The 9,682-nt window shown below is 37.3% G+C and overlaps 1 protein-coding gene across 1 annotated transcript in view; it reads right to left on the minus strand.

Annotated features, from left to right (window-relative positions):
• Nucleotides 1–525: 525 nt before the first annotated feature.
• Nucleotides 526–9,682, minus strand: part of tarbp1 (TAR (HIV-1) RNA binding protein 1) — a 176,091-nt gene continuing 166,934 nt past the window's right edge. Inside the window, exon 30 of the mRNA XM_043695407.1 lies at nucleotides 526–2,392. Within this exon, the coding sequence (XP_043551342.1) occupies nucleotides 2,206–2,392 (187 nt within the window). The 3' untranslated portion in view covers nucleotides 526–2,205. The remainder of the gene's footprint in view (nucleotides 2,393–9,682) is intronic.

A 9,682-nucleotide genomic window follows, 5' to 3' on the forward strand; every position in this document is an offset into this window, starting at 1 on the left:
GAGTCAGGCAGTCAATTTAAGTGATATTCTTGCACTTTTGGAATTCAAGATCATTCCAAACTTATTTCATCTTCCAGCAATGGATTTTCATCATGTCTACCTGGACTACAGTCAAAGCTAGATCCAAGAAGCTGAAAACAATGAGTGTTAACCCACTGTGCTACTCAATGCCCTGAGGACCTTATCTAAAATAATCAAATGGTTATCAATAATTATTGGCAGTATCTATAGATTTGGTCTTTCATTCAGTGAAGTTTATACAGTGACCCATTGAACTCTTTAGCCTAGATATGGCTCCAGAACACTACATTTGTAATGTAGTCTGTAGTCATTAATTGGAAATGGTATACCAAGAGAGGGGTTCAAACATAGTTAAAAATCACAACACCAGGTTATAGTCCAGCTGGTTTATTTGGAAGCACTAGCTTTCGGAGCGCTGCGCCTTCATCAGGTGGATGTGCAGTATACTCCACAATTACCTGAAGGAGCAGCGCTCTGAAATATAGTGCTTCCAAATAAACCTGTTGGACTATAACCTGGCATTTTGAGATTTTTAACTTTGTCCAGCCTAGTACAACACCAGCACCTCCAAATCATTTTCGAACACAGTAAGCCACTTTCTTTATAAGTTTTTTTTGGTATGGCCATGCAGAAGTGATGTCAACCCAGAAAAATCCTCATTAACCTATGGAGGTGATGCTCTTTAGGTGGTCTTTAAAAAATATATTTACAATGCAGATGCAGATCATTTGGCCCAACATGTCTATTCCATTGTTTGTGCTTCACATGAACCTCTTCCGACTGCTTGCAGGAATCCCCAGTAACACATTAATATGAAACAAAGAAATGTAGATACTGGAAGTCTGAAACAAAAACAGAAATTGTTGTGGAACTCTTGGCAGCATTTGTGGTTCTTCAGAAAGGGTCACTGGACTCAAAACTTAACCTTGGCTTCTCTCCCCAGATGCACCAGTGACACATTCTTATTTTCCTTTCTTCCTCATATGTTTATATTCACTATACCTTCAACACATCTGTATCATTCATCTCAACTGCACCTTGTGGTGGCAAGTTGTGGTCTAACCACACTCTGGTTAAAGAAATCTTTCCTTAATTAGCAATTGGATCTAGTGCTGACCATCTTATATTTCTGGGACCTTGTTCTAGTCTTGCCTACAAATAGAAATATCTTCCACAGGCTTTCTTTATCATACTCTTAATATTTGAGACCTATTGTTAGATCTCAAAGTATCTAGATCATCATCCTTTAGTCACCTCCAGCTCAAGAGAAAAGCCCCAAAGCTTGCTGAATCTTTCCCGATAGGTTGCAGTAAAATTCAAGCAATTTTTCATTGCACCTCCTCCAGCATCTTAACATCGTTTTATAATGTAGCAATATAAACTACTTTCAAATACCTGCTGCTTTTCAAATCTACACCTCTTGAAATGAATGTTTGTGCTCAATAAACTGTCATTGTTTGAAATTTTGCATTCTTGTATTTGTCCTATTGAGTACCAGAGGAAAATCTTCAGTATGGTGCCTCTCTTTTCAGGAAGATTCAAGAAAAACTATGTATAAATACAATTTGTTGCAACACTTACATTTCCAATTACCTCGGCCATCGCAATCTTTTGCGCTGTCTTAATTTATAAGTAGCAGGTTTAAGGTGGTACGGCTGATTTGAAAAACAATATGTGCAGCCATTGAGACACTCTGTTTCACTAGTTTAATTACTCAAAATATTCATTTTGGGGAAACATTCTAGCTGCTGATAGGAGGTCTGGGGTTTTCAAAGATGGTGCTTTTTCCTCCTACAAACAGTGGTAGAAATCTGAAAACTCTTACAACCTTAAATAACCACCAAAGAGCTTTTGAAGTCAATAGGGAAATTCAAAACTGAGATACAGGTATATAGATTTGTTAGGTCAGAGAATTAAGGGGGTAGTGGGCCATGAGGTAATTGAATAATGGAATGGGCTTATTCCTCTTCCAATGTTGCTATCCAATGGGAAAATAAAAATTATTGAAATATAAACATTAAAATCATACAAGTGAATTAATTTGGGCTTTGTATATCCAAGGCAGTTCCCTGCTTAATAAGGTCATTGTGTCCAGGATATCTTCCAGTAGCACTTTATTTTCACCAGATTATCTAAGGATTTGTAGATTTCCTCCACATTGACAAAAAGCTCTCTCTTTAATTTTCACTTCAGTGCAGTCCCAGTTTGTGGTCTCGCACCTTGCTTCAACATCTGCTGGCGTGTGTACTCCCACATGAGCAAGGCTCCACTAACATGAACATTGAGTGACCGGATGATACCACGTTGTGGGATTTCCACACAAACATCGAGGTGCTGGATCAAATTGGCTGGAATTCCCTCTCGTTCATTCCTAGAGAAATAAAATCGAACATGTAAACCTCAGGAAAAACACTGGCAGACTTTTCAAAATATTAATATAAAGAGAGAATAAATGTCTTCAAGCAACAGACAGGAAACTTACAGCTTAATCATCATGAGTTAAAATATTGATTTGGCAGAACAACAAGGAGATTATATTTGAAAATAGGACAGAAACATTTACTACCCAAAGAAAATCTTCATATTTTATTCCTTGCAAACATCTGATTCAAATGTTAAAATGTTATCTCATCTTGGAATTTTCTTCACTTATGCTTTCATGAACTGTCGGTGTCACTAGCAAGGCCAGTATTGATTGGCCAGCCATTACCATCAGAAGATAGTGAGCTATCCTTTTGAATCACTGCAGTTCACATACGGTAGGTACATCCACACTGCTGTATAGGAATGGCAATGTAGTTCCAAATCAGGTTGGCAAATGGCAATTTCAGAGTTAGGAGTTAACCACATAGCATATCAGCAAGACCAGACTGGAATGGCAGATTTCCTTCCCTTCAGGACATTAGTAAACCCAATGCGTGCTTATAACAATCGATGAAAGATTATCGACTTGAAAGGTCACAGAAAACATGCTGCTATAGAAATGGATTGTAAAGCATGTAAACCAAAATTACTACAAATTCACCAGTTATTAGCCCAAAAATATTTAAATTATAAAGATCAATGTGGAAATGAGCTATAGTTTAACTGACATAGGGAGTTGCATTACTAAAGTGAAATCATCACTGTTAATGAATCCATTTTTGAAGGAATAATCCCCTGTTATGTCATAAGGAGCTAGCCTCAACCAATAGGAACAGTAACAATGTCTCATAGGAAGTAATCTAATTGTTAGCCCTTTTCAAAACTATATACACAGTTTTTTTTTGTTCCTAGGAATTTTCTGTCCCTTTTCTTAGGACATGTACAGGTCATATTTATCCGTTAACTAACATCACTAAAACAGGTTATCTGATCATTATCACATTGGTGTTTTTGGGCTAATTTGCTGAATGTTGTACAAATCATTTACTGAGTTCCCTACATTTTAGAAAGACTAAACATTTTGGGGCATTCAGATGAGCTCTGAAGTGAAATAGTCAGCCAACATTAAAAACTCAGAGATACAAACAGAGATGAATTTACAGATTGACCTATGTTTAAGTCTGTTGACAATGGCTCTATGGAGACTGCAAACTCAAAGCAACAGAGAAAGCAAAATATGGTCTAAGATTCTCACGTGTACATAAAGAATGAAAACGACAGTCATTTGAACAGAACTCTGTCATCTTAGAATATTACACTGGCAATATCCCTAATGCTAAAGACAGGTGGTTGCAAAATGAAGAACTTAAAGTCTCCACCAAAAACAATCTGGCAAATAAGAATCTTTTTGTGCAATATATAAGTAAAGGCTGGCATGTACAGTTTAACGGAGGGCAAAGCAATATGTCTGCTACTTTACCAATTTAGAAATCTGAGAGATGAAAGTGAAAAATGGACTCCCCAATGGTTTAGTGAAAACTGTGTTAGACAAATGAAACAGTCGGTAACTTTTTATATATATAAGGCTTTTAGATGGACAACATGCATTAATTTTCTAGTAACTCAAATTCCATTGTCCGCCCAATTAACCTCTTGATTTTTCCATTGTACATGACGTACACTTAAATTAGCTTTCCAGTTTTCCACACAGCAATGCTGTTTGCCCAGAGATTGCTGAATCATTATCCTGGGAGCAAACATTGCCACGGAAGTCTATAAACAACTTAAGGCATTGGAATAAAGTCAGATTTATAAAAATGCACAACACAAAGGGATTTAACTTCTGATCTGCACCATTTTTATCACATTGATTAATGTTAAATTCTGGTATCTATTAAGTTAATGCAATTGTTCAACAACAGAAAAGGCTGGAAAAGCTTAGTTGGTCAAACAGAACAGCGAGCAACATGAGGTTATTCCAGGTTGAATACTTCAGATCACACCTAAAACTTTAACACCTACTTTCTCTCTCTGCTGATCGACTTGCCATATATGTTTTAGCTCTTGCTGTTTGAATTTCAGATTTCTAGTACCTGCACTATTTTGCTGTTGTCTTACAGCTTAATGTAAACCTGTTTAAAACAAACAGCTGTCAATATAGCACACACAAAAAGTTAAACACATGAACCACAATTAAAAATTGTGAAGTTTCTAGTAAATTTATCAGTAGGAAATTATTGTTAGTGCATTTCTTCCATAACTGAATTCTTCCTTGCTGATCAGGACATGCCAAGGTTAAAAACTAGTCACCTAACAAAAAACTCAAATAATAATATGCATCAAGGTTTTGTAGTCTGCAAACCTCAAAATGCATCAGCAATCAGAATGAAAAGGTGGTTTAACATGTTGTTAAGCTCAGAGTCATTACTATACTTTAATTCATTCAAATGAAGTTCAACATGGTGCAAAAAGGTTTCCGCAAACGTGGAATTCTAATCCAGAAAGGATGTTTAAAGAATCCCTACAGTGCAGAAACTGGCCATTCAGCGCAATAAGTCCACACCACCTCTCGGAAGAGCATCCCACCCAGACTCACTCCCTACCCTATCCCTGCAACCAACATTTCCCATGGCTAATCCACCTAACTGATACATCCCTGGACACTATGGGCAATTTATCATGGCAATCCACCTAACCTGCACATCTTTGGACTGTGGGAAGAAACCAGAGCTCCCGGAGGAGGCCCACGCTGACACAGGGAGAATGTGCAAACTCCACATGCTGTGTGGAGCTGAAACTGAACCCGGGTACCTGGCGCTGTGAGACAGCAGTACTAACTACTCAGCCACCGTGCCGGAAAGCACAGAACTACAACCAAACATCTGCACACATTTTCATAATTTACTTACACATTTACATATTACATGCATACAGCAATCCCTACATTTCAAAAGTATAGGCTGTACAGCCTTTCCAGATATTCAGTGGTCATGAAAAGGGCTAAATGTAAGACTTCTTTTTTAATCCAAAAATTAAATTTGGTCCATGTCTATTTTAAATTAGTACTCAAGGTATTTTTTGAATTAACCTGTTCAGGGATTTTATGGCATACCTCTGGAACAGATGGGACCTGAACCCAGGTCTTCCAGCCCAAAGGTAAGAACACTACCAACACAGCACAAGAGCCCTTATAATTATGACAAAATAGCACACAGCATATAAATTCTCAAAAATTGGTACTCAAGTGAATCCCCAGTTAATTATCACCGCCTGCATACAATTAAACACAATTAATGTCCAATTAACACCAGGCTGCAGCAGAATGGTCACAAAACATTTGTTGAATTTTTCAGGAAAGAATCAAACCAATTCATTCACTTACATAGATCATGTGGGACTATGGGCAATGGCCCGTTTATTTGGTAATAGTAATTAAATACCCGTATAAACGTTATCGCAATACTGATATAAGTCAGTAGTGTCAAGATAATTAAGATAAAATCAAAAGAAAATGTGATGTCAAAACCTATAAATGTAATTAAACCACCTGGCCTCAGCATAAATGAAAACGTACTGAGGTTATTAGACAAAATGAGCAGAAGCAATTCTTCTGTTGAAATCTTGTTCAATTCAATTCTGCAATGGAGCCCCCTCTGGACGAATGAATGGCATTCAAATGAAGTTGCTGTTCATTAGATAATTTATTTTCTGTTAAACCAGTGGTACAGTGATAAATGCTTTAGTGGAAACAATAATACAAGAGGGCTCCCAAAAGGTAATAAACCAGTGCTTGAGTGATACAGGATAAACTACACTATCACATGGGTAGCAGATACACCATTGATAAATTCACGTCTTTTTCTACCCTGGTACAATTCCAGCTCACTTACAACATACCGATTGCATTCCACTAACGAAAGGAGCACCACTAACCTGGGCTACAACAACTTTTGGATTCAGATCAAATAATCTTAATTTTGCGAAAATTGTTTTGGAAAATACAATATAACTAGCCCTGTCAGCATAATGCATTTAAGGTGTTCCATTTATACAATTGGATTAATGCTTTTCACAGTCAGTAACATGCAACTACTATGTAGTCACTTGCAGCTGAACTTTGCTGCTGTTTTATTTTGTGGTGTTTATCTTCCCAGCTGATAAGAGTCAACTGCAGTACTCAGAATATTCAACATAGCAGCTAATATAACCATACAGAAAAAGTAAATGCAAAACATTGCATTAAACACTAAGGCAGGTGAATCAGGCTCAAATTATTAAAAGAAAATTTCAAGGCAAATCATGGAGATCTTCATATTGCAAGATTACTATATAGAATGGACTCTCAGGCTTGATTAGTGAAATCGTTAAAGAATTTGGAGTGATATGGGTCAAGTGCAGGCAGATGGGACTGGTTTAATTTGGGATTATGGTCAGAATGGACTGCTGGACCAAAGTTTCCGTTTCCGTGTTGTATGACTCTATGACTATAACTAAACACCGAAACCACTTTCATGCTAGAGACACTAAATCATCATCATCTTTGGATACCACCTATGAAAATCTGCTCCAACTGTTTAGTGTGTTAAATTAGCAATGTCTGTAGCCTTCTCCTTTCGCACAGACTTCAAAATCTTGCCTCGGTCAGTTTATGCAGTAAGTGTCTTTGACTGTAACAAATGGGCAGAGATCAGGTGGCTGTGGCTACCGAATGGCAGAAATTCAAAGCAGCTTTTTGGAACAATATGCTTAAAGAAACTAACCCTTTTATTATTTCCACCTACTTCTCATCCATCTTTTCCTAACGGAGGGGATGATCAGCCAAACTCCAGTACAATTAGATAACCCACCAGTAGGAGGTGTGTCAGAACAGACAGGCAAGACAATAGTGATGTCTTCGCCTTTCCTTGGAGACATTTTTCCCTATCAGGGTCAGTTGAGACCAGGAATTCAATATGATCAGGCTTATTATGAATTGCAGGCAAATCACATGTCTCACTATTCCATGGTACAGCACAAATACTTCCATTCATACAGCTCATTTAATGTAGAGAAACATTCCATGGTGCTTCACAGAGGAACAATAGAACAGCAACTTGATAACACCAACAAAGCTGCACATTCTTACTCCTTGAATTGCATGTGTAACTTCCGTAAATCTTTGCTGGGACAATTACATTTTGCTAATCACAAAGTACAACATCTAAAATATATCCAGTTCAGACTTGGTTTAAAATAGACATAGGTAATTTTCTACTGTTGTGTTGGAAATAATTTGGAATTTGTGAGGATATTGATATTTCCTGCAGAAAAGATGTAATACTTTGTTCAGTTTTATCCCTTATATATAATCAGAAATTCAGATATATCATAGAAGTTCTCAGCTTAAAACTGAGCTTATTTTATGTAACTCAAAACCTTTGATTTATTGTAACATATTACTCAAAGACTTGCCCTACACTTTTAAATTAACTTAATGTATAACACTGATTTATCAAAATGCAAGGAACTTCTACATACCATTAATGGCTTCCTTTTCTGAGCTAATATTCTACTCCCTTAGAAAGACTAACTCTGCCTCTTTGCAGATTTTGCCTAACCTGCTAAGCTTTTGCAGCATTTTGTGTTATTTCAGATTTCCACAGTCTGCAGTATTTTGCTTTTGTATGAGTTTAACTTAAACTTTCGATCCTAGTCAGTTTCCTTTTCCAAGACATGCTATTGATGCATTACGAGAATGCTGACTTTGTTGATTCCTCGGTAAACTTGCTGTTTGTTTCATAAAATATTTGTTCAAAACTCTGCCGTTTATCAGTTGCATCAGTTCTGTAACATACACCATCTGCTTAACTCATTAGATGATCCAGAGATACAAGACTTATTCAGACATCACAAGGTTAAGAGCTATTGACTTTCACAGCACTTGACTACGCTTATAACATGATGCAATTCCTAGGATGAGGAATCAAATTGAAGCATGTTAGCCAACTGCGTGACAGAAAGGATTTTGCTTCGTACTCCCTGTTTTCCTGGTAGATTTCACCCAAAACCATTTCGAAATAAATGTGCTAGTTTTCATGCAACACACATGGGCCTGTCAGTTATGGTCAGTTTTTTTTTCACTAAAGCTTCTGTGGAGTATTAGCCCCTCAGCTCTTAACTGGAAAGAGTCCAATCACCTTGTTCCTGCAATGTTCAAAACCTCTAAGCTGCATCAGCTTCAATGTTGCCAAAATTGTGACCGATACACTGGTAGCAACACAAAAAGAAAGCAATAGCAAATAACGGTTCAGGGTAAAAGTGGAAGTGCTCCCGCCTTTCACCTTTCCCTCGAACAACATTTCCTACCCCACTCTATTTACCATTCCATCACAGTCACAGACTTCCTTCTCTCCTCTCCACATGTTGAGTAAGGCGTATATACATTTTCTGCACTCCTGGTTTGAGAAACCTAGGAATTGGTTTGAATCTTCCCCAGTTTCTACCAACTGATTCAAGCTTTTAAACATCCCTTATCCCATACAGGATTGTTATTACTTAGCTCTGAACAAAAGTCATACTAGACTTGAAATGTTCTGCTTCTCTCCAGATCTGCTTCCAGACCTGCTGAGTCTCTGAAGCACTTTTTGTTTTCATTGTCAACTTCCCTGTTCTATAAGCAGTGACCTCCTTGGTTTCTCAATAGAACTGCTAGAGACAAAAATGGTATTATGTCCATCACATGAAATAGTGCAATTGCCTTTTCTAAAATGTATGAATTGTAAGATTTCTGCTATCAACAGAAGGAAAAGAAATTAAAACATGGCTCATAAATGTCTCGTTAATAGGGCTCCACAGGGAAGGCGAGAATAAACTCCATCAGAAAAAGGAATAGGAGAATTCAAGCAAAAACAAAAAGACAGTTTCCTGCATGTTAAGTCTATCTGGTGTACTATACAGTAACTGTTCCTAATTTAGCTCAATAGCTAATTACACACTCCCAAACAAGAGAAATACTCAAAATATAAACACTTAGAGTGCCATAACTGATTGCATATTTCTCAAATTTTCTATGTGCCATTATACAAGTGATTATATACATTTTTAAATAGGATTTAAATATGATTTTAAATAGCTACCCCCCTTGCATGGGGTAGTGTACAAAATCCCATGCAAGGATTGCACAAAATACTGCATAGGACAAACAGGAAGACAGCTAACGATCCACATCCATGAACACCAACTAGCCACGAAACAACACGACCAGCTATCCTTAGTAGCCACACACTCAGATGACAAGCAACATGAATTCGACTGGGAC

The sequence above is a fragment of the Chiloscyllium plagiosum genome, chromosome 9 (genome assembly GCF_004010195.1).
Source record: "Chiloscyllium plagiosum isolate BGI_BamShark_2017 chromosome 9, ASM401019v2, whole genome shotgun sequence".
Taxonomy (NCBI): domain Eukaryota; kingdom Metazoa; phylum Chordata; class Chondrichthyes; order Orectolobiformes; family Hemiscylliidae; genus Chiloscyllium; species Chiloscyllium plagiosum.